At 52.0% G+C, this 21235-nt stretch overlaps 9 protein-coding genes across 9 annotated transcripts; 5 read left to right on the forward strand and 4 right to left on the reverse strand.

Annotated features, from left to right (window-relative positions):
• Positions 1 to 56: 56 nt before the first annotated feature.
• On the forward strand, positions 57 to 2258 carry BZA70DRAFT_283694 (Tubulin/FtsZ, GTPase domain-containing protein). Its single transcript, XM_064913476.1, has 7 exons — positions 57 to 224; positions 307 to 315; positions 422 to 453; positions 562 to 588; positions 676 to 751; positions 819 to 956; positions 1021 to 2258. Exons 1-7 carry the CDS (start codon positions 200 to 202, stop codon positions 2061 to 2063), a joined length of 1350 nt encoding a protein of 449 aa, XP_064766469.1. The 5' UTR covers positions 57 to 199; the 3' UTR covers positions 2064 to 2258.
• A 13-nt stretch (positions 2259 to 2271) lies between these two features.
• BZA70DRAFT_283696 (U3 small nucleolar RNA-associated protein 6-domain-containing protein) lies at positions 2272 to 3271 on the reverse strand. The gene is made up of 2 exons (XM_064913477.1): positions 3113 to 3271; positions 2272 to 3049 (listed from the first exon to the last, which is right to left on the reverse strand). Exons 1-2 carry the CDS (start codon positions 3143 to 3145, stop codon positions 2309 to 2311), a joined length of 774 nt encoding a protein of 257 aa, XP_064766470.1. The 5' UTR covers positions 3146 to 3271; the 3' UTR covers positions 2272 to 2308.
• Positions 3272 to 3486: 215 nt separating this feature from the next.
• On the forward strand, positions 3487 to 5647 carry BZA70DRAFT_297204 (uncharacterized protein). The gene is made up of 2 exons (XM_064914557.1): positions 3487 to 4093; positions 4165 to 5647. The coding sequence occupies exons 1-2, from the start codon at positions 3629 to 3631 to the stop codon at positions 5410 to 5412; spliced, it is 1713 nt and encodes a 570-aa protein (XP_064766471.1). The 5' UTR covers positions 3487 to 3628; the 3' UTR covers positions 5413 to 5647.
• Positions 5648 to 7196: 1549 nt separating this feature from the next.
• BZA70DRAFT_312518 (uncharacterized protein) lies at positions 7197 to 9636 on the forward strand. Its single transcript, XM_064914990.1, has 2 exons — positions 7197 to 7809; positions 7881 to 9636. The coding sequence occupies exons 1-2, from the start codon at positions 7585 to 7587 to the stop codon at positions 9549 to 9551; spliced, it is 1896 nt and encodes a 631-aa protein (XP_064766472.1). The 5' UTR covers positions 7197 to 7584; the 3' UTR covers positions 9552 to 9636.
• A 3-nt stretch (positions 9637 to 9639) lies between these two features.
• Positions 9640 to 10439, reverse strand: BZA70DRAFT_283700 (uncharacterized protein). The gene has a single exon (XM_064913478.1). The coding sequence runs from the start codon at positions 10303 to 10305 to the stop codon at positions 9760 to 9762; it is 546 nt and encodes a 181-aa protein (XP_064766473.1). The 5' UTR covers positions 10306 to 10439; the 3' UTR covers positions 9640 to 9759.
• Positions 10440 to 10824: 385 nt separating this feature from the next.
• On the reverse strand, positions 10825 to 13759 carry BZA70DRAFT_260405 (PLC-like phosphodiesterase). The gene is made up of 2 exons (XM_064910878.1): positions 11169 to 13759; positions 10825 to 11105 (listed from the first exon to the last, which is right to left on the reverse strand). Exons 1-2 carry the CDS (start codon positions 13618 to 13620, stop codon positions 11017 to 11019), a joined length of 2541 nt encoding a protein of 846 aa, XP_064766474.1. The 5' UTR covers positions 13621 to 13759; the 3' UTR covers positions 10825 to 11016.
• Position 13760: 1 nt separating this feature from the next.
• Positions 13761 to 14999, reverse strand: BZA70DRAFT_283703 (U3 small nucleolar ribonucleoprotein IMP4). The gene is made up of 3 exons (XM_064913479.1): positions 14860 to 14999; positions 14504 to 14794; positions 13761 to 14445 (listed from the first exon to the last, which is right to left on the reverse strand). Exons 1-3 carry the CDS (start codon positions 14860 to 14862, stop codon positions 13888 to 13890), a joined length of 852 nt encoding a protein of 283 aa, XP_064766475.1. The 5' UTR covers positions 14863 to 14999; the 3' UTR covers positions 13761 to 13887.
• Positions 15000 to 15042: 43 nt separating this feature from the next.
• BZA70DRAFT_297208 (regulator-nonsense transcripts 1) lies at positions 15043 to 18838 on the forward strand. Its single transcript, XM_064914558.1, has 3 exons — positions 15043 to 15619; positions 15688 to 15814; positions 15878 to 18838. The coding sequence occupies exons 1-3, from the start codon at positions 15291 to 15293 to the stop codon at positions 18710 to 18712; spliced, it is 3291 nt and encodes a 1096-aa protein (XP_064766476.1). The 5' UTR covers positions 15043 to 15290; the 3' UTR covers positions 18713 to 18838.
• A 43-nt stretch (positions 18839 to 18881) lies between these two features.
• Positions 18882 to 20514, forward strand: BZA70DRAFT_283707 (Decaprenyl diphosphate synthase-like protein). Its single transcript, XM_064913480.1, has 3 exons — positions 18882 to 19850; positions 19923 to 20019; positions 20094 to 20514. Exons 1-3 carry the CDS (start codon positions 18932 to 18934, stop codon positions 20182 to 20184), a joined length of 1107 nt encoding a protein of 368 aa, XP_064766477.1. The 5' UTR covers positions 18882 to 18931; the 3' UTR covers positions 20185 to 20514.
• Positions 20515 to 21235: the final 721 nt, after the last annotated feature.

Genomic DNA, 21235 nt, shown 5'->3' on the forward strand with positions numbered 1-21235 from the left:
AGTTTCAACGCGCTGTTTGTTTTGATTTGGTTGGCAGGGCGACGGATGAGGGATAGGGGTCAACAACCCCTGCCTTCGCCTCGCGGTGTGGTCTGCCGCACTCTTTTCGCGACTCTTTCCCTCTTTTCCCTTTCACTTGCTTACTGCATCTCCATCCATCTCTTTTATCCAATCCTCTTCTTGGTTATTCCTTGCAACAATGAGAGAAGTTATTAGCATCAACGGTTCGTCTTCCTTTGCTCATTTTCTTAGATTCTCGGCCTTGTGGTTCTCCTTTTCTAACGTGTTTTCGTGTTTGTTGTTTAGTTGGCCAAGGTACTTTCTCCGCTCCCTCCCGCATCATTGCCACCATCGTCTTCGTCTTCATCAAGGTGATCTATTTGAGATCGAATAAGTGCTAACCATTTGCTTTTAACAACAGCTGGTTGTCAGATCGGTAACGCTTCGTGGGAGGTACGTGACAAAATTCTAGTCTTTCCATTTGCCTGTGTTTACATGCACGCGCGCCTCTTTATTCCCCCCCGTTTAGACTGCTAACGAGTTTTTTTCATCATCATACAGCTCTACTGCCTTGAGCATGGTATCCAGGTACTTATTCGCGTCTTGCATCCGTGGTTTTTGTATGTTGTGTTGGTGGGGCGAGCAACTTTGTTGACGCGTTTTTTCGCTGTCTAGCCCGACGGATACCTCACTGCCGAGAAGCAGTCCGGACCCCGCGACGAGGGTTTCAGCACCTTCTTTTCAGAGACCAGTATGTTTTTTGATTCTGTGTTTGTACAGCCTGTTTTATTTGATCTGATTTCTAATAATCGCGACAGGCAACGGAAAGTACGTTCCGCGAACAATCTACGTTGATCTCGAGCCCAATGTGATTGACGAGGTTCGCACTGGAACATACCGCAACTTGTTCCACCCCGAGCAGCTCATCACCGGAAAGGAGGATGCTGCCAACAACTGTATGAACAAAGAGATTTTGTTTTCTGACTTTATTCCGGACATGTTCTAATTTGACTTCTGTAGACGCCCGTGGTCACTACACCATCGGAAAGGAGCTCATTGACCAGGTTGTCGACCGCGTTCGTCGCGCTGCCGATTCTTGCGATGGTCTCCAGGGATTCTTGTTCACCCACTCGTTCGGTGGTGGTACTGGATCTGGATTCGGTGCTCTTCTTCTTGAGCGCTTGTCGCAGGAGTACGGAAAGAAGTCGAAGCTCGAGTTTGCTGTTTACCCCGCTCCTCAGGTTTCGACCTCAGTTGTGGAGCCCTACAACTCGGTTTTGACTACCCATACCACTCTCGACCACTCTGACTGTACTTTCATGGTTGACAACGAGGCGATTTACGATATCTGCCGCCGAAACCTGGATATTGCTCGTCCGAGCTACGAGAACCTGAACCGCTTGATTGCTCAGGTTATCTCGTCGATCACTGCGTCGCTGAGATTCGATGGATCGCTGAACGTTGATTTGAACGAGTTCCAGACCAACTTGGTGCCTTACCCTCGTATTCACTTCCCTCTTGTTACCTACGCGCCTATTATCAGCGCGGCGAAGGCATACCATGAGGCGAACTCGATTGCCGAGATCACGAACGCGTGCTTTGAGCCCACGAACCAGATGGTTAAGTGCGATCCTCGCAACGGAAAGTACATGGCTACGTGCCTTCTGTACCGTGGAGATATTGTTACGAAGGACGTTCAGGCCGCGGTAAGTGCGATCAAGGCCAAGAAGTCGATTCAGTTTGTGGAGTGGTGCCCTACTGGATTCAAGATTGGAATCTGCTACCAGCCTCCTCAGCTTGTTCCGGGCGGAGACTTGGCTAAGGTTTCGCGCGCGATGTGCTTGCTTAGCAACACTACTGCGATTGCGGAGGCTTGGTCGCGTCTTGACCACAAGTTTGATCTGATGTACTCGAAGCGCGCGTTTGTGCATTGGTACGTTGGAGAAGGTATGGAGGAGGGAGAGTTCAACGAGGCCCGTGAGGATCTTGCGGCTCTTGAGAAGGATTACGAGGACGTTGGAGCGGACTCGACCTATGACCAGGAGGAGGACGCCGAGTACTAAATGTTTTATTTTGTTAAAGGAGTGTAATATTATATGATATCCCGGATTGCGTTATTCTCTTTGTTTTCTATTTTTTATTAGTTTTTTTTATTATTCTGCTAAATTTTCATAAACCCCTTTATTAGTACAAGTTATTGCAAATATTCAAATGTGTTGTTAATATATCATTAAATGCAAAGTGAGAGAGTAGAATGAGAGCAGATTGAGATAAAGAGACCCGAACGCCATATGCAAGAGTTGTCCTTTTAGTTTGATTCGTCGTCATCGTCGTCGTCGTCTTCTTCTTCTTCGTCATCTTCTTGTTCTTCATCATTATGATCATCATCTTCTTCGTCGCTTTCCTCCTCCTCTTGCTGAGATTCTTTTGCCTTCAACTCAGCTTCTAAAGCAGCTTGCACATCAGCTTCCAATTTCTCATAAGCATCAGCAATAACTTTAGCATCCTTATTGAACTGAATTCCTTTCAAAAGCACATTTCTCGCCGCCAATCTGTTTGCATTATCGCGAAGTTCATGGTCAGCGGCCATAACCCAGATCTGAGGGTTCATAGGATGCAGCTTGACGAGCGACTTGAAGATCTTGTTTAGCACTTTGCGGGCCTTGATCTGTCTCGCGTAGGAGGCGTACTGCGTCCAGAGCGAGATGTCTCCTGGGAACCGTTTTGTTGCGCGGTCAAAGACAAAGAGCACGCGCTGCTGGCCAGACCATCCCGCGACGCCTACTTTCTTCATCAAAAGCCCGTCTGCGTCCTCCTCGTCCTCGTCGCCGTCTTTGTTCTTCTTGGTAGAGCCGAGGACGCGCTGGATGCGGCGCTTGCGCAGGAGATCGAGGTTCATTTCAAACTCGACGTATTTGAGGAAATCGAGCAGAGTCACGCCGCGGTTGTTGATCCGGTGCTCAAAGTCTGTTCGGCGACGGGTGATTGTGGTGAGCTCGGGGCGGGAGAAGATGTTGTGTTTGTGCAGCTCTTCGAGCTCGGGGAGCGTCTGGGGGTGACTGTTAGTTCAAGAGTAAAGCAGAGTACAAAAGATAAAATGAGTATAACTGACCTGCTCGAGGTAGTATCGCACTTTGGCAGACATTGTGGTTGCTGGATATCGATGATGTAGCAGGGCAGCGGCAGTTGGATCAGAAATTTTTTGACCAGCTGGGAGAAGTGCACGTGACGAGAGAGAAGTTAGGGCTCGGCGGGTTAGGGCGATGGGCAGAGATCTGGTCGACTAAACGCGCTGACAGTGATTGCACCCGGCGGACAGGGTGAGAGCAGAGAAGAAGAGCAGAAATTAGCATGAAGAGAACTTGTGAATATAAACAGTGAACATACTACTTCTTTGCTATTGCTCCAGCGCAGAATCCTCAAAGCATTTGCCGCGTCGAGACAGTTAGCCGGATTAGGCAGGAGCGGGTGCGTTGCTCCCCAAAACAAGCGCGAGCAGAGGCGTGTTGGTGTTTACACTGAGCCAGCCACGTCCAAAATTGAGTATTTTCCTTCTCTTCGCCGCTCTGCCCGCGCCCGTAAACCACCTCACCTCCGTCCCAAAGAGCAGCCAAAACCCGCCAGCAACATGCCCTCCGCAGTGCTGGACGACGACAGCGCCCGCGCGACTGACTCCGGCCCTCGTGCTCCGTCAAGCACTGCCAGCTCGCCCGCCCTGCTCCCCGCCTTCACGCCTCACAACACGCGTCCGACCCGTCCGGCTGACTCCGCCGCCGCCGCCGTCGACCGCGACGACGCAGACCACGACCCACGCGACCAAGCAGACTCGTCCCGCACGAGCGTAGACATCCACGACGCTGTCGACAGCTCGCCGCTGAAACCCGCGCCGCCGTCGCCGAACGCGCTGCCGCCGTCGACGGCCCCAACCTCTGATCCCGTCTCGCCCCAGCCAACGTCGCCCGTCACCTCGGCCGCTACAGCGTCTGCCGCTGCCGCTGCCGTGCTCGACTCGCCGACCCCGTCACCGAAAAAGCGGACCGTGTCGGGCTCAATCAAAAGTCCCGAGAAACCCTCGAGCGACCGCATTCAGCAAGTACGTTTTGTTCTGTCATCTGCAAATTGCAATTGCTTGATTTCTCAGTGACTCACATGCTGCTCTACTAGATATCCGAGAACCTTCGCGCGCGTCTCTCGCTCGCGATGCTCAAAGTCCAGCACGGCTGGACCGACCAGTCTCTCGAAGAGCTCGAGCAGACTGCCGCAAAGAGCCCGCGCCAGCGTGATCACCCGCGACGGATGAGCATACCGCCGCAGACCTCTGCGGAGACTACTACCCCAAGGCCCGCGAGCTGGGCCGGCTTCGCGGACCATAAGCGGACAAACTCGGCGCCGCCGGCCGCGAACGGGAACCTAGTGTCCCCTCGAGCGCCGGCTGCGAGCTATTATCACCAGCAGCAGACAACAGGATTGCCACCCCACAGCCAGCAGAATCCGACATCGGTCTCGCCCAGTTTTTATGCCCCACCAACACAGTCCTCCCCTGTATACTACTACCAACAAGCGCACCCGCCGCCTCCTCCGTTTGCAAACTACAACGAACAACAGGTGTACTACGAGCAGCAGCGGCTATACGACCAACAGGTCTACGAAGAGCAACTCCGGCGATACGAGCAGCAGCTCCGGCTCGCAAAGTATCGCGAGCCAGACTTCCTCCACGACACCGACGCCGCGCACGAACGCGAACGACAGATGCCGTACTACTCCTCCCACCTGAAAAACACGTCGCTGCCCCCGCCACTGCCACCCCAGCAGCGCTACTACGTACCCCCCGTCCCACCACCAGGCTACCGTCCCGCGTCCTTCGCGTCGCCCCAGCCGCAGTCGCCCGAGCACCACCGGCGAGGCTCGGTCTCGCGCGGCCGAAAGTCTCAGTCGTCGCTGTCGCCCGAGATCGCGCACTCGCGCCTGTCGCCGATCCAGACCTCCACCGGCGTCCCTGTCAGACCAGACGGCTTGCCGGTCCTGGGAACGTTCAGCAACAAGGTACCGCCAGGCATCGCCCGCAACAGCACGAGCCCGTCTCCGCGCAAGGCGAAACCGAACAAGACGACCCGTGCTCGGCCGCATAGTGGACACTCCACCTTCCCTCCCCTGACATCCAAGCAAACCGCCGACGCCGCCGCCGCGATCACAGCCGCCGCCGCCGCCGCGGCCGAAGAGTTGAAGAAGGAGGAACTGAGCGGCCGGCGACGGGGAAGCGATAGCAGTAGTAGCAGCAACACGGACGAGGCCTCGCGGCAAAAGAGCGAGGTCGACGCGATCGAGAGCTTGATGTTTTTGTCTAGTCCGACTGCTCGATCCGGACGGACGTGGAAGGAGCCGAGGGAGGTCGTGACGAATAGCAGACGGTGACCGGAGGGCGGGCAGTGGAGGTTGCTGGAGGCCTTGTATATTTATTTACTCACATTATGTGAATTTTTGTTTTTTCCGTACTTTCCTTTTTTTGCTCTTTTCTTTTGTTTGCCATTCTTGGAGTTTTGCGGTGTTTTACTTGCTGTCATAGCTTTACCTGGAAGTAATATCTAATAGCTCGCGTCAACAGTCCTTTTGAAGTTACCAAAACAATAAAACTGCTCATTCTTTTACTCTGGGTACTCATGATTTTCTATTTAGCTTGGCTACAACAGACACAGCAACAGCTAAGTAAAGAAACTTCACAGCGCACCTAGTTAGATCCAGATCCGCCAGGCAGATGTAAGTGCAGCTTGTAGAACAGCTCATGCTGTATTCCACCATCAGTGGTCCCGTGGAGTAGCAGGGAACTCAGCTGATGGTGATTGGCTGAACAGCTATAAGACCAGCCTGAGCTGGAGCACTGACAGATGCTGGACTTGCACCGCTCTGAGGTGCCTGGAGTGTCTGCTGCACGGAACTGAGCGTTTTTTGCACCATGTTCAAACCTCTGTTCTCTGATGAGCTTGACGCGTCTGCAAATTGGCGATCTTGTCGCACGCAGTTTTAAACGCATTCGACTTGTTTCCTAATGTCGCAGCTTCTGCAAGGAGACAGTGATGCGCATCTGCTGTCTTCGGCGGCACTCGAATTCGAGCCGGAAGCGGTGAGCCTGTAGCACCGTCATGGGCGCTACACACTCGAGCTGCAAACGCTGGAACGTCCTGGTGGCGGAAAACTGGATATCTGAAGGTGATCACATTTGGAAGTTGCCGCATTAGAACTGCGGCATCTTGCAAGATCACTGAACTGCATTTCTTCAAGAGCACGAGAAAGTCCATCTCTGCCCCGTCAGATTTCGCTGTCGGACCTGCATTTGAGATTCTGCTCTCCCATCCTTCGATCTCGGAAAATAGCGATGTAGAAAGCGACTCAGGTGGTTCGATGGCGGGACGAGGAAGATAATAAGAGCCGGGATAGATGGGAAAACCAGCATAGATACGTGCAGACTCAGTATGCGTAGACGTCGAGAATAAGCTGCTCACAAAAGTTTTGCGCCAATCTCCCTTGCGAGAAGGCCCTCCAAACTATATGGATCCTGAATTGTTCCGTTGCTCGTTTCAGGAATAATTCGAGGTGTTTTCGCCATCTGGGCCTTGATAGCTTTCAGCGTTGCTATGAGAATGTCTCCACTCGGATTTGGAAAGGAGTTTTCACCCCGAGCTTTCTGCTGTTTCCAAAGAACAAAAAAGACTCTCACATACTCCGACAATTTTTCATATCGTATGACCTGATTCTCCTTGCCTTTACTGCGGTTCGCAAACGCATGATCTGATGAGTAATTCCACGCTTTCTTCAATGACAACAGTGGCCTTATTCAAGGCTGCCCATGCCATGTACTCTCACCGTAGAGGCACATAGGCGCGTGCTTTGTATTCCGACATTTGCATGGTCATATCGGCTTCTTCGGCTGATTGATCGAGTTCGATATCGTTCTCCATGATCTCTGATCCCTACGAGCCGTGGAAGATGATTGTTGAGCATTCCGAGTTGTTCAGGGCACATAGATGAGCTTTCGTTTAACAACAGTTATGCCAATCCCCGACAGATCTGAGTAAATCTTTCAAGTAGAGAGACCAGTTGCGTCTCCCTGGATTGTCGTGGTCTTCCGGGTCCCGCTGGGGATCTTGATTAATGTATACGGCTGGGAGACTGGGACTTCGTTATGTATGTGTGCACGTGATGCAGCAGCAGCCCGTGTCTGCAGACCCAGAATACCAGTCTCCCAACTAAGGCTTCGTACCGAGAGCTACGTAGAAGTTATCTTTTTTTCCTGCAAACAGCCCTCAATTGATCAGCGAGCACTTTTTGTTGTTCGATTTGGCGGTTTATATCTGTCTCGTTTTATCTGTAAAGTGAAACATCTTGGACAGCACGTTGATTGGTAGTTTGCTGTCATATATCTGATTTACGCGGGCACTTGTTTGAGGCCATCAGTGCAAACTCCACCGAATCTCGAGACTGAACATCAACCAGCAGCAGCACAACACTTGCCAGACTCCGGCCGCGCAAGAACAACCACAGACAAACACACACACAAGAACAACAGAAGAAGAATAACCATCGTCAAAAATGCTATTCGACGAATCAAACGCCGCCGAGTTCCGAGCCTGGCTCGTCCGCAAGCTCGAAAACATGTCGGACGCGGACTCTGAGATCCTGTCGGATTATGTGATTGCGCTGCTGCGACACGGGCAGCCCGAGAACGAGATCCGGCAGATGTGTCTTGATCAGCTGCAGGATTTCTTGCAGGATAATACGGTGCCCTTTGTGAATGATGTGTTTGCTGCGCTCAAGGTGAGTTGTCTTTTGATTTTCAGATGCCTGATCGGGATGGCGATCTAACGTGTGTTGATTTGCATGAATAGACGAAAGAATATCTGTCAGGAGGCGCGAACTCAGATATGATGGACGCTACCCCAGCCGCAGATACTACAACCTCCGATCAACCCAGCTTTAGACCAGACGCGCCCTCCTTCGTTCCTTCCCAACCAGCAGGCGGATATCAAACCTGGAACAACAACGTTCCCATTCAACAGGAAAATCAAAATCAGCAGCAGCAGTTTCCGCAGCAGAACCGCAGACGCGGCAGATGCAGAGCATACGATGAAAAAGGCTACTGCATGAAGGGCGATTTGTGTCCGTACGAGCATGGCTCAGAGCGCATCATTGTGGAGAAGCTCGGCGGTCCTAATGCTGCTATGGCTCCTGGAGGAAATATGCCGGCTGGATTCCAGCCTATGAACAACCGGTTCCAGCGTGGCGGTATGCGAGGCGGGATGAGAGGCGGCAGATTCCAGCGAGCTGAGCGACCTGCTCATTTCAACTACGTGCAAGGATCGTCGCAGGACCCGACGAACCGGAAGCTTGTGGTTGAGAAAATCCCGCCGGAATATTTTAATATGGAGTCTATTCGACCAGTGTTTGAGGCGTTCGGACCGGTTGAAGACATCGAGATCAACGATGCAGTGAAGCTGGCCGTGATCACCTACGCTGACCACGACTCTGCTCAACAAGCTTGGAGCTCGCCTGTACCAGTATTTCAGAACCGATTTGTCAAAGTGTACTGGCAAAGCACCGATGATGAGACAAGGCGACGCGGCCGCGACGGTGACAGATCGCGGGGAGACCGGACCTCGAACTATCGCAAGCGATCAGCCTCGCCGCCTGCTCCGCCAATCAACGTTGAAGAAATCAAGCAACGACAGGCTGAGAAGCAGCGAGAGTACGAAGAGCGCATGAGCAAGAAGCGCGAGCATGAAGAGAAGCTGGCGATGATCAAGCGGCAGAGCGAGGAGTTGATCAAGAAACAGGAACAGGAGCGGGAAGCTCTGCTGCAGAAAATCAGGGCTGCTTCGGAGGAGAAGTCAGGATCGGCTGGTAGTGCTGCAGGTGCAGGTGGCAACGATGGAGATATGGAGGTGCAAACTCAGGAAAGCAGTACGACCGAGATGCTGAAGGCGAAGCTCGAGCAACTCAAGCGCGAGGCTGAACTGTTAGGCGTTGACCCTTCTAAAGCTTCTGACACGCAAGACTGGTATTCTGCTGGTCGCGGCCGAGGCGGTTTCCGAGGACGTGGAGCTCCGCGAGGAAGAGGCCGTGGCCGCGGTGGATTTTTTATGGCCAAAGAGCGCGCGACGCTCGATTTGCGACCAAAAATAGTTTCCGTGACTGGCCTCGACGACGCGGATGTTGATAAACTGGTCACCACTCTAGTCACGACGTTTGGCGAGGACTACGAGACCAGCAGCCGGAATCTGGACACGGGTGCGTATATGGTATCGTTCAATACCAGACAAGCTGCCGAGCGGTTTTTCTACGCGGATCCTTCTACGAACGGGCTAGGTCCCGACGCGAAGTTTGCGTGGTACAACCCGACGCCGCCGGTCGTGCCTACGATCGTGGCGCCTGCTGCGAGTGCGGCGAAGGATGAGGATATGTTGGATGATGATGATGAGGAATGGAGACGCGGGATCGCAAGAGAGGAGAATGGGAACGGGGTTGCAATGCATGAGGACGAGGATGGAGATGTATACTAGCCTAAAACGTGTCATTGTACTTTTTGATTTTGTAAACTAGTGTTTTGTTTCAGCGCAAAAATTGTTATGCACATAGACATACAACAAAACTAGTAAACAAGCAATATCAAATTACCAAGCCAACCCTCAACCGAAAAGCAAAACCAACACCATGTAACACACAAAAGAAAAAACAAATACAACTGTCATCTATCATTAACAAGTTCAATTACCAAACCCCGGTAATCCCCGAATCGCTATTCCATAATCCGTACAAACCCTTCCCGATCCCGATCCACTTCCGCCAGACAAAAAAGATAAACGAGAAAGAGTGAAAGAGCGCGGAGAACGAGAGCGCGAAAGCGACGACGATGGCGTAAAGTGTGTAGAGCAGCACGCCGCAGAACCGAAACAGGTAGGCGTCAGACGGGCTGATTGCCGCGGAGGATCCAAATTCTTCTTCGAAAACGAGCACGAATTTGTCGATTAGTGTGATGTGCGACGAAGCGGCCGATGTGGATGCGTCTGCGGCAGCGGCGGCGGCGGTGGTGGCCATTGCGGATGCCGCTGAGGCTGCGGAGTCGTCTAGCGCGCCGTCTGTGAAGAAGGAGGACACAGGCTGCTGCAGAACATAATACAGAACCATGCCGAGGACGCGGGTGAGGACGAAGGTGAAGACAAACGATATCCCTCCGATGAGCAGGTGGATATGCAGCGACGTCGCGAAGAACCCGCGGTGAGCACGGGCAGGCGCGGGTACTCCGACAGGATCCATGATTTAATAACTCAAGCAAACAGCACGCAGCTTGTTTTCCATTCCGGTCGTGCTCTCGGTCTGCAGACACGCAGCTGGAAGATCGTGGGTCAAATTCGCGAGCCTGGTCGGTGGACGATGTGAGTCCTTCCGCCGGTTTACTGACGATTTCTGCCGAGACTCCAGCCTCTCACGTGACAGACTTAGGAGTAAACCCTACGAAAACATGCATCAAAACATAACCTTGTCGACTCCTATAGTTCTTACAGTTCCGCACGCAAACACCTGAATCTGCTCAGCTATTTCAGCTGGTTCACTTAGACTACTTCATCCCACTAAACCACCTCGCGATACATTCGAGATCATGATCCAGGCATCAGACCCTGCCTCGACCTGGCGCCGCAGCAGGCACGGCGTACAAGTCTCTGAGCCGCACCATCGCTTGGGTCTGATGGTGACCCAGACCGCTTACGCTGTCTCTCGCTGTAAGTGTATTTTAAGCCAATAAAGAGAGTGGCGGTAGTAGTTGTAAAAGTAGGTAATGTAGAGAAGTCATTTACAGCATTCAAAGACACCATTATGAGAAGCCTTTGCAAACAACAAAGCAATGTACACTCTTTTCATATTAAACCCTACAATACAGATATATTACCCAAAGATAGCATGCCCGAGCCAAATTTACAGGGAATCGGTTTCACAAACGCCAACAACGAGTGTACAGAGTGCGTCTATCTATTCATCTCGTACTGATATCCTGACGAATAGAGTCGAGAATAGAAATTGCTCGCCCTGCATATCAAAAAGTGGTACATGTCGGTATCCTACATAGCTTCCGCGTTAATATAAGTCCTCCATGCATTGCAAACAAAAGAAACGTAACGTACCGTGTTGGAGATTAACCAGTCTTCCGCAAAATACCGCAAATACACTTCCGTCCGTGGAATATACCTGAAACCTCACAAATGCAAGCTCAAACAGCGGGCCAGAGACATCGACCGACATGCGCTCGTTCCAGATCGGGTTAAATCCGTTGTTCCGCACAACTCTTGTCCTCATACGCTGAACCGGGCCGTCAGCTGTAAAAAGTTCGACTTCGACTGATGGGTCAAATGCGTCATCCGGCTTGAGATCTTTTGGCCGCGGAAGCTGCTGTGCTGAGATCACGTCGAGTAAGAATTTTCGGCGGTGAAGCTTCGTGGCGGCTTCGTGATGCCCTTTTACTGTGCGCAGCATCTCTGGCTTGAGAACGTACCCCGACCGATCGCCGACCGAAAACATAGCATCGTTCATCTGCAGACCGATATCGTACGTTTGCCAGTTCAAAGCCGCCATCTGCACGCCGCGCTTCCAGCATACTATGGGTTCATAGTTTGAGCTCGTGAGTCTGAATCCCGACGGATACACCCGCATCAGATATCGCTTGTTGTGATTCTCGAGCTGGGACAGGCTCTCTTCATCTTTGCAGATCGAGTTGAACGATCGCTCACCGAATGAGAAGCAGTGCGTGAGCGTCCGCGATTCTGGAAGCGAGAAATTCCGATACTTGACTCCTCTGACATATACGCCCAGATCGCCAAGTGACTTTGCGATCTTGCTCGTGCCGCTTGACTTTGGTTTCCGACGTCGGGGAATTATCCCGTTTCCTCCCGTCGCCTCTGTTCCACTGTTGTCTTCGCTCTGACTGGTCTCTGTACTTTCGCTCGTGCCGTTCGTCGCCGTGAATGTCTCGTTACCCAGCATATCTCTATTTTCCTCATCGCTCGCTTTCACCTTGATCAAAACCTTGTGCTTAAGCTCTTCAGGACTAGGCAAGCTAAGAAGCTTGAGCGCCGCTGGTGAGGTCACCAGTTTATCTCCGAAAGTGGATTTCATGATCTCCGTCATCTTCATCTGATTCTCGGCGCTGCAGTGTATCTCCAGAGAGAGAATTAGAGGGTAAGGTGAAGATATGAATCCGAATTTGTGGATAGCTGAGATCACATCCGCAAACGAAATCTCAGACGTAAACGTTCGCCCATGGGAAATCACGGGGCCGTCAACACCGTCCCAGCAGTCTAGCTCGACGCAACGGCAGCCGCGTTGCAAGACTCGAATGTAAGCCTCGACCGAGGAATCGCCGACTACCTGACGCCCCAGAAGGTAGGTATTGTGCGACGAAGAGATGTAGTACTCGTTGAGAGGTCGTGATAGTTCTCCCTCGACGGGCTTGTGAACGGCGTTATACGACGACAGTAGGTAATCTGTAAACGAGTCGACTGTAAATCGCTGGTACTCGTCAACAAATTTGTAGTATATCTTTAGTGCAAGGGATTCGTCGATCGATTGCCTCTGGACTGTCTTTATAAAGCCCTTAAACATCTCGAGACTCAAAGTTTCGTCTTCGACCGCGACCTCTTCCCGTGGAGCAGTCACTTCCCGCACGCGCTTGAAGATCTGCACAATCTCAGCGCGGTGCTTGAGCATCTTGACGAAATTCCTAAACTCTTCGAAATCAAGAAACCCAGAACGATCGACATCGGCTTCCGTGAACTTTTGGCGTAGGTAGGTTTTCGAGCAGTTGACGTGCAGTCTGCGAGCGAGTTTTTCGACACCTTCATACGACAGCCGCTCTTCGCCTTCTTCTTTTGTGATGTAAGTAGGCCAATGGACGTGCACGAATTGCTCGCCAGGAATCGATAAACTGCTCATAACGTCTTGTCGGTATTTGAGCAATCGACGGAGTGTGCTCACGAATTGATCGAACGAGTCTTTCGAGAGCGCGATGATGTGGAGACCCTTCAGTTTCTTTTCAGTTGTATATAGAATGGTGACCCATAGGTTTTCGTGCTCGGCTGAGATTTTAAACTCCTCACGGTAATTTCTGGCGTCGTCCGCGACGCGAATTTCTTTGATTGAGTCGATCGAGATCTCGCCTTTCTTCGTCTTTGAGTCCCAAGACAGTGTACCTTTCTCGGCGTCGATCGAAAACATGTACTGGATCCGTTTCCGTCGCGTAATTCGAAGGAAAGGCACGCCGTTCGCAAGACTGCTCGGCACCTCTGGAGGCGCGTCGCTCGGCTGATCGTCGTCATCAGGCGGCTGCGCGGACGAAGACGACGACCGCCGAGTGACTGGTCCGGTGGAGGCTGTCGATGACTTGCGCCGGCTTTGGAATTTTTCCATCGCGCCGCGACTTAGTCTGCGCATGATCGAGGGCGAGCCAGGCGATCGGAGGCTTGATACTGAGGGCGTGGGCCGGGGCTCGTCCATCGTCTCCTCATAGAGAGCTCTGCCGGGTATTTGGTGGTCTGTTGAAGTGTGCGGGGATGGGGATCTAAGAGGTTGGGTCTCGAACATTTGGCAGTGGAATAACGAGATGACGTACGCGATGACCAACGGGGGGTGTCAGCGACAACAAGCCTCTTACGTCACCTTAAAGAGCACCAGAATCATCAAGCCGTGGTTCTTTCACGATATCTACACAGCTGACTTATTTACGCTGTTTCTTTCATCGTATTATTCAGTCAGATTTATTGAATAACCCTGCTGGTTATAGAGCCTGTAGTGGCGGTAGCCTACGTCGATATTAACTAGAAGGGTAAACTCTTATAAATTGCCTCTAATCTACAAATAGTCCTTCTTATTCGCGGTCCGGACAAAGCCCCGGTATCTCCATTCCACGTCCGCATCCTTGCTGTCAATCGTACCGAGGCGCAGTTCATACAACCTCATCTCGAACCGGGGACCAACCTCGGCCAGCTCGACGCCGTCCTTCGTCCGCACGTAAACATGGTGTCTGACGGAAATAAAATCGCCGCGGTTGGCAAAAGTGATGACGCGCGAACTATCCTTCTTGGCTCCGGGTGGAAACAAGTGCTTGAGAACCTGCACGACTCGCTGGCCGAGCGGGGATGTGAAGTTGTCAAAGATCAGATGGGGGTAGCTTTCTGACACGGAGCCGGCGTTTTCGAGGTCGTGTCGCAGGACGACGTTGTGAAGAGAGAAAGAAGCTGTCGGGCCGTGGGGGAAATGAGTGACCGTCAATGCTGTTGGTACACCACGGTGCTCATGGAGAAGCACTAGGTCTGTGGTAGCTGATGTCTGACAGAGCTTGACTAGCGAGGGGAGGACGGAGTTACCGCGATTCAGTCGAACGGATGTGGGAAACATCAGCCGTATTTCCTGTAGATCTCCATTAGTAAAAGCCACGCAAAAACCTCATGCTAAAAAGGCAGCTCACCTTTGCAAACTGTGATAATCTGGTGCTGGGATCTCTACTCGTGGTAACAACAACCTGCGGATCCTGGATCCCACTCAGGGCGCTATACTCGTCGTCAATCTCCTCTTTCATGCTCTCGTCATATTTAAAATCCGTCCGCAGCTCCTCATCTTCAGCAATCTCTTTCGGCAACGGCTTTCCCGAAGCAAGTGCAGCTCGTAGCTGCTGACGCTTGACGACGATGTTTGCCTCCTTCAGAGCTAGGGATTTCTTGTAGAGGTACTCCCTCCGTTCGCGGGCTTGTCTGCGCAGCTAGAGAAAAGTCAGTCAGTTGTTACAATATTGATAAGTACGATACAGGACTAGAGGATATCTACCATTGTCACAGTCTGTGTATAGAATAGTAATATTAAGAAGAACAACAGCTATCTGAGATTTTTTCAGGATTGGCTTCGTCAGTTTGGGAGTTTAGCGATCGAAGCCTCGAAAAAACTTTTAGAGTTTGAAGATGGGATAGGCAGCTGAGTAATCAGCGTTTGCGGTGTTAACTGCGCAGGTTCCATGGCTTTGGGTGTTAGACAGGGTTTGGGGCTCGTGGGTTCGGCAACATCGCTTGATTCCAAAGCATCTTCTGTCATCGCACTGCTCTACCTGACAGATCTGTATTAGTTTGATTGTGTGGTATACCCGGGATTGTTACAGCGGTGTTGTGTCATAGCTAGTTTGAAGCCGATATATTTGCGTGATCCGGACAATTAGCTGAAAAAAGGGGTGGGACTACACACAACGTACGAAAAGAGAGAAAAAAATGGACGCGTTCGCACATCTCGGTCAACAATTCAGTGCGCTGTCGACCGCAGACAGTGCTTCAGTGATATCGGATGTGGCGCCATATCGGGGAGGTTTGGCCGACGCGCCGATCAGCCGGCGACGTCGGAGAAGAGACGAAGAATCGTCGGTCGGTGGAAGATCGGACGACGAGGATGATTATGACGATGATCAGTCGACCGTCGACGGTACGCTGAGTCTGGCTTCTGTTCCGGTCGGTGGTCCTGGCCGGTTGCGTCGGGGCGCGGATGATTATGACGAGGAGGACGAGGAAGAAGAGGAGGAAATATTGCCAGATTATGCCTGCGCGTATGTCAACTATGCTTAATTGCGTTTGTGATGAGAATACTGCTGACTAGATTCTTTTTACTGTTCAGATACTGCGGGATTCACTCTCCTCCCACTGTAGTTCAATGCACGCAATGCCAAAAGTGGTTTTGCAATTCAAGGGGAAACACATCGAGCTCACATATAGTGAATCATTTAGTGCGCGCGCGTCACAAAGTATGCCCTCTCCCCTCTCTCGTCGAAGTAGGACTCGCTAACAAAAAATGAAAAAAAAAATAGGAAGTAAGACTGCATGCCGACTCAGATCTAGGTGCTACGACTCTTGAGTGCTATCATTGCGGCTGCAAAAATGTCTTTCTGCTGGGTTTCATTCCGGCAAAATCGGATACCATTGTCGTGATTCTGTGTCGTCAGCCTTGTGCATCTGCGACTTCGAGCAAGGATATGTCATGGGACACGAGTCAGTGGCAGCCGTTGATTGAGGATCGTTCATTTTTGAGCTGGTTGATCGCCGTGCCTACAGAAGCAGAGATGGTGAAAGCGCGACAGCCGACTATCGCCCAGATCGCAAAGCTGGAGGATTTATGGAAAAGCGACGCAAAGGCAACGATCAATGATCTCGACAAGACAGTGCCGGACGACGATCCGGAGCCCGTTCTGCTGCGATATGAGGATGCGTACGAGTATCAACGGTGCTTTGGTCCGCTCGTGAAGATCGAGGCTGACTACGACCGCAAGTTGAAGGAGTCGCAAAGTCAAGAGCATTTGAGCGTACGCTGGGATATTGGTTTGAACAACAAGCATCTCGTATCGTTTATCTTGCCGAATATGGACAGCGGAGATGTGAAGGTCGCGGTTGGTGATGAGATGAGACTTCGATATATTGGCGACTTGCGGCCAAAATGGGAAGGAGTTGGGTATGTGATCAAGGTGGCCAACAGCATATCAGAAGAGGTGACGCTTGAGCTGAAGCGAAATGACAAGTCGGTGCCAAGTGATATCAGCAATAACTTTAGCGTGGATTATGTGTGGAAAGCGACGTCTTTTGATCGGATGCAGCTTGCTCTCAAGACTTTTGCTATCAATGAGATGTCAGTATCTGGGTACATCTATCATAAACTGCTTGGACACGAGGTCGCGCCGGTGATTTTAAAGACCGCAATGCCACGGCAATTCGCGGCGCCGAATCTTCCGGACCTGAACCAGTCTCAGGTTGATGCGGTAAAGTCGGTGTTGCAGAAGCACATCTCGCTGATTCAGGGACCTCCGGGAACGGGAAAGACAGTGACGTCTGCAACTATTGTTTACCACTTGGCAAAGATGAATTCAGGGCAGGTGTTGGTGTGTGCGCCGTCTAACGTTGCGGTGGATCAGTTGACGGAGAAGATCCATCGGACGGGTCTGAAGGTTGTGCGTCTGACGGCGAAGAGCAGAGAGGATCTCGAGAGCTCGGTTTCGTTTCTGTCATTGCACGAGCAGGTGCGGTTGAATGACACAAATATCGAGCTGCAGAAGCTTTCGCAGCTCAAGCACGAACTAGGCGAGCTGTCGAGCTCGGATGAGAAGAAGTTCAAGAAGCTGACTCGGCTAGCGGAGCGCGAGATCCTTGCTAATGCGGATGTGATCTGCTGCACATGTGTTGGAGCGGGAGATCCTCGAGTGTCGAGGCTCAAGTTCAGGACGGTGCTGATTGACGAGAGCACGCAGGCAGCGGAGCCCGAGTGCATGATTCCGCTGGTGATGGGATGCAAGCAGGCGGTTCTAGTGGGTGACCACAAGCAGCTGGGACCGGTGATTATGAACAAGAAGGCTGCGCGGGCGGGACTGCATCAGTCTTTGTTTGAGCGGTTAGTGCTGCTTGGACTGGCGCCTATTCGTCTGAATATCCAGTACCGTATGCATCCGTGCTTGAGTGAGTTCCCGAGCAATATGTTTTACGAAGGATGTCTTCAAAACGGAGTGACTACGCATGAGCGCATCCGGAGAGAAGTTGATTTCCCGTGGCCGGTTGCGGAGACGCCGATGATGTTTTGGTCTAATCTCGGGCTGGAGGAGATCTCCGCGAGCGGGACTAGTTACCTGAACCGGACCGAGGCATCGAATGTGGAGAAGCTCGTGACGCGGTTCTTCAAGGCGGGAATTACGCCGAGTCAGATTGGTATCATCACGCCGTATGAAGGACAGAGGTCGTACATCGTGTCGTCGATGCAGACGAACGGATCGCTGCGGAAGGAGCTGTATAAGGAGGTTGAGGTTGCGTCGGTGGATGCGTTCCAGGGACGTGAGAAGGATTACATCATTCTGTCATGCGTGCGATCGAACGAGCACCAAGGAATCGGATTCCTGAGCGACCCGCGGCGTCTGAACGTAGCGTTGACGCGAGCAAAGTACGGACTGGTGGTGATTGGAAATCCAAAGGTGTTGTCGAAGCAGCCGATGTGGCATCATCTGCTGACGCACTACAAGGAGAAGGCCACGCTTGTGGAGGGTCCGCTGAGCAACTTGCAGCAGAGCATGATTCAGTTCTCGAACCCACGTATGTCGGGAGGCTACCGTGGTGGAAGCTCAGGGCCGTCATACATGGCGCAGCAGCGACAGCCGCAGGGATCGTCGTCGCGGTATAATGTGCCTCATCGAGGAGGAGCAGGCGCGCGACCACATATGGACTACGAGACTGGCAGCGTGCTCGGATATATTCCTGATGATTTAGCGTCGCTGAATAGCATGGCGACAAACAACTATCAGTCTATCTTTGCTAACGGATTCAATGTGATGAATCACTGGGGCGGCGGAATAGGCGCGGGCGATGCGGTCGGAGGTCCAGTGGGAGCGATGCATGGCGGGCGCGGCGGCCCATCGCAGCACGCGGCTGCCGCTGCATCTGCTGCGGGCGTGGGAGCCGGTGGGCCTGGAAAGTATGGAGCGATAGGGGGTGCGAATACGGGGATGGGAAAGTCGATCGGGCTGAGCCAGAGCGACCGGCTGAAGCAGTACGTAGAGGAGGAGAACGGGTCGGTGTATGGTGGGCTGGGGTCGGTGTACAGCGGAGTTGACGACGACGCGAGGAGTGTGAGCACTGCGTTTGCGAGTCAGATTGGCGCGGGCTACGACTGATTGCTGTTATATATATATTTGATATAAGATAGGGCAGATGTACAATAGAGCGATGTACAATCAAATTGCGGTAGAATTGTTGTAGGGCGCGGATTTGTGTAGGGTGTGAATAGAGTTTTTTTTGGTGCGGGAGAGCGTGGTTGTGCTACGTCGCACGAACGACCAAGAACAGAGTCCGACCTCGACGCCAACAAACCGCAGAACCCACCGCGATCCACGATGCCGCCGCCTTCACCTTCGTTCCCGCTCTCGCCGCCGCTGTCGCCCGCGTTCTCGCCCTCTGCCTCGCCTCCGCCCTCGTCCTCCGCCTCCTCCTCACCGTCGTCATCATCGACGTCGCTCGCTATCAAGCCCAGGTCGCCGCAGATCCAACGCGAGATCACAATGCAAAAGCAGCAGCAGAAGACGCAGAAGCAGCAGCAGAAGCGTGCTCGGAAGATGTCGCTTGCCGGGCGGGTTAGTGACATGCTCGTCTCGCTGCTCGTGCCGCTGGGTGCTAGGCAGTCGCTCATGCACACGTCGCTCGTCCAGCTCGCGGTCTTCCACTTCTACCACACAATCCTCATCTTCCTGCACATTCTCGTCGCGGTCGCGACGCTGGCCGTGCGCCAGTATTACACGCTCAAAAACAACTTCATGGCATTCCTCTACCATCACCACCGCACGCCGCAGCTGATTGCCCAGGACGTGCAGGGCCTCGCAAAGACGCCTCGCACGGTCGCCGTCGTGCTGACCTACCGAGAGTCAGAGGAAGGCGGCGGGATCGACGGTCTGCTAGAGCAAGTCGCCGACGTTGCCTCCTGGTCTATCGGCGCGGGCGTCAAGCATCTCTCGGTCTACGAACGGACCGGCCAGCTGCTGGATCTCCACGAGACCGCGCTGGCGGTCATCGAGCGCACGCTTGTTACTTACTATGGCGACTCGCGGTTGCCCACCGTGCGTCTCTACACGCCGCGCACGAAGACGTACTTTCCGGCAGAGGAGCCCGATAAGGTCGACCTTGACATTTCGTTTGTCGCGAAGGACGACGGTCGCGGGTTCCTTGTCGAGCTTACGCGGGAGTACGCTGAGTCGGCGGCGAGAGGGGATATGGATCCAGAGGAGATCACCGTCGATCTTGTCGACAGGACTGTAGTTGGTACGTTGTCTTTTGTAATTGTGAATTGGGTCATTTAGAGATTGAGTGAGCTAATTGTGTTCTCTAATCTAGAGCGCGTGATTCCTGAACCGGATCTGGTGGTTATCTTTGGCCCGAAGCTTGTCTTGGACGGATTCCCGCCATGGCAAGTGCGTCTTTCAGAGATCTAGTGAGTTCCGTCCGCTTATGTTATCTATCAGTTAATGCTGTGTTACAATCAAATACTAACGTGCGTCTCAACAGCTATGCGAGATACAACAACTCGGTAACGTACAACGTCTTCCTTCGCGGCATCAGACGGTACGCGAACTGCAAGATCAATGTTGGAAGATAGACCTTTACGAGATCAAAATCACTAGAGGGATGGTTAGACGACATGTGCTGGGGGGATATTTGACATGACGATTTTATATAGCTTGTTGCGGAGTTTTGCTGGTTCTATGTTAGTATATTTGCTGTTACTTTTATGCGAGAGAGAGAGAGAGAAGGAGAAAAGAGTTGCTTGGTTAGATGGGGGAGGGTTAGAAGGGAGTGAACGGGAGGAGAGGATATGTTCAGATTGCATTGTATCAATTTAGCTATTTACATTGAACTTGTAGGTTGTGTATGTCGTGGACGTAGCTGTGTGTAAAAAGAGGAATTGCGATAGAATAGAGAAAATGATGATTGATATTCAATTGCGTGAAGTTCAAGCTTTAATGGGATTGTTGGGATATTTTGCTGTTGGTTCTAATATGGTTACCTTAAACAGCTTAGGCGGTCCGCTTACAAAGTTGTGGAGAAGTATTAAGGGCGCAAAATAGGCTACCGTCGCTACTCCACACCACCTCTAAATACTCAAAAGTCATACTGTTCTATCGTTCGCAGCCATCTTCTACCGTTTACAATTTTGAGATTAACTTGCTACACTATGGTTCATAGACACAAAAATCTGATAGATGGCTCGTGATATCGCGTACTGCAAAGACTGTGAAAGGATGATGAAGACATGAGCCAGCAGATAACCAAGGCACGAGCGTTACTGCTCTTATGTCCTGTCAGTGTGGCTAGATTTGATATCAATGATATTTTAATGAAGACACGCACATTTAGTTGAGGATGATGATAGTCAGAATTGTCAGACCTGTCTTCGCTGTGATGTCGAAGAGGTGAAATGCCAAGCACCTTGCTGCCAATGTGTTATTATGCCTACGATAAACCCGACTGGAATCTTGCACCATCGGCAAAAATACCGATTTTATCTACAATCATACGCTGAATATCAATGTGAGCGCGGTTTATGATAATCGGTCGCTGCGGACTCTGAACCCTGCTAAAACGACGACGTCGACTTCTATTCAAAGGCTTACTTGGCCACGCAAATTATCGAATAACTGCGGCAGACT

The sequence above is a fragment of the Myxozyma melibiosi genome, assembly GCF_037950935.1.
Source record: "Myxozyma melibiosi strain Phaff 52-87 chromosome Unknown BZA70scaffold_12, whole genome shotgun sequence".
Classification (NCBI taxonomy): Eukaryota; Fungi; Ascomycota; class Lipomycetes; order Lipomycetales; family Lipomycetaceae; genus Myxozyma; species Myxozyma melibiosi.

Bases quoted from the DNA above. Each gene is read 5' to 3' on its own strand.
- BZA70DRAFT_297204 (XM_064914557.1), top strand. From the start codon at position 3,629: ATGCCCTCCGCAGTGCTGGACGACGACAGCGCCCGCGCGACTGACTCC. The intron at 4,094-4,164 runs GTACGTTTTGTT...CTGCTCTACTAG, and splicing joins CGAGCGACCGCATTCAGCAA to ATATCCGAGAACCTTCGCGC.
- BZA70DRAFT_283696 (XM_064913477.1), bottom strand. From the start codon at position 3,145: ATGTCTGCCAAAGTGCGATACTACCTCGAGCAG. The intron at 3,050-3,112 runs GTCAGTTATACT...AGTCACCCCCAG, and splicing joins TGCGATACTACCTCGAGCAG to ACGCTCCCCGAGCTCGAAGA.
- BZA70DRAFT_297208 (XM_064914558.1), top strand. From the start codon at position 15,291: ATGGACGCGTTCGCACATCTCGGTCAACAATTCAGTGCGCTGTCGACC. The intron at 15,620-15,687 runs GTATGTCAACTA...TTTACTGTTCAG, and splicing joins TTGCCAGATTATGCCTGCGC to ATACTGCGGGATTCACTCTC. The intron at 15,815-15,877 runs GTATGCCCTCTC...AAAAAAAAATAG, and splicing joins TAGTGCGCGCGCGTCACAAA to GAAGTAAGACTGCATGCCGA.
- BZA70DRAFT_283700 (XM_064913478.1), bottom strand. From the start codon at position 10,305: ATGGATCCTGTCGGAGTACCCGCGCCTGCCCGTGCTCACCGCGGGTTC.
- BZA70DRAFT_283703 (XM_064913479.1), bottom strand. The intron at 14,446-14,503 runs GTGAGCTGCCTT...GGAGATCTACAG, and splicing joins GATTATCACAGTTTGCAAAG to GAAATACGGCTGATGTTTCC.
- BZA70DRAFT_260405 (XM_064910878.1), bottom strand. From the start codon at position 13,620: ATGTTCGAGACCCAACCTCTTAGATCCCCATCCCCGCACACTTCAACA. The intron at 11,106-11,168 runs GTACGTTACGTT...GAAGCTATGTAG, and splicing joins ACTGGTTAATCTCCAACACG to GATACCGACATGTACCACTT.
- BZA70DRAFT_283694 (XM_064913476.1), top strand. From the start codon at position 200: ATGAGAGAAGTTATTAGCATCAACG. The intron at 454-561 runs GTACGTGACAAA...ATCATCATACAG, and splicing joins TCGGTAACGCTTCGTGGGAG to CTCTACTGCCTTGAGCATGG. The intron at 589-675 runs GTACTTATTCGC...TTCGCTGTCTAG, and splicing joins GCCTTGAGCATGGTATCCAG to CCCGACGGATACCTCACTGC.
- BZA70DRAFT_312518 (XM_064914990.1), top strand. From the start codon at position 7,585: ATGCTATTCGACGAATCAAACGCCGCCGAGTTCCGAGCCTGGCTCGTC. The intron at 7,810-7,880 runs GTGAGTTGTCTT...TTGCATGAATAG, and splicing joins ATGTGTTTGCTGCGCTCAAG to ACGAAAGAATATCTGTCAGG.
- BZA70DRAFT_283707 (XM_064913480.1), top strand. From the start codon at position 18,932: ATGCCGCCGCCTTCACCTTCGTTCCCGCTCTCGCCGCCGCTGTCGCCC. The intron at 19,851-19,922 runs GTACGTTGTCTT...TCTCTAATCTAG, and splicing joins TGTCGACAGGACTGTAGTTG to AGCGCGTGATTCCTGAACCG. The intron at 20,020-20,093 runs GTGAGTTCCGTC...GCGTCTCAACAG, and splicing joins GTGCGTCTTTCAGAGATCTA to CTATGCGAGATACAACAACT.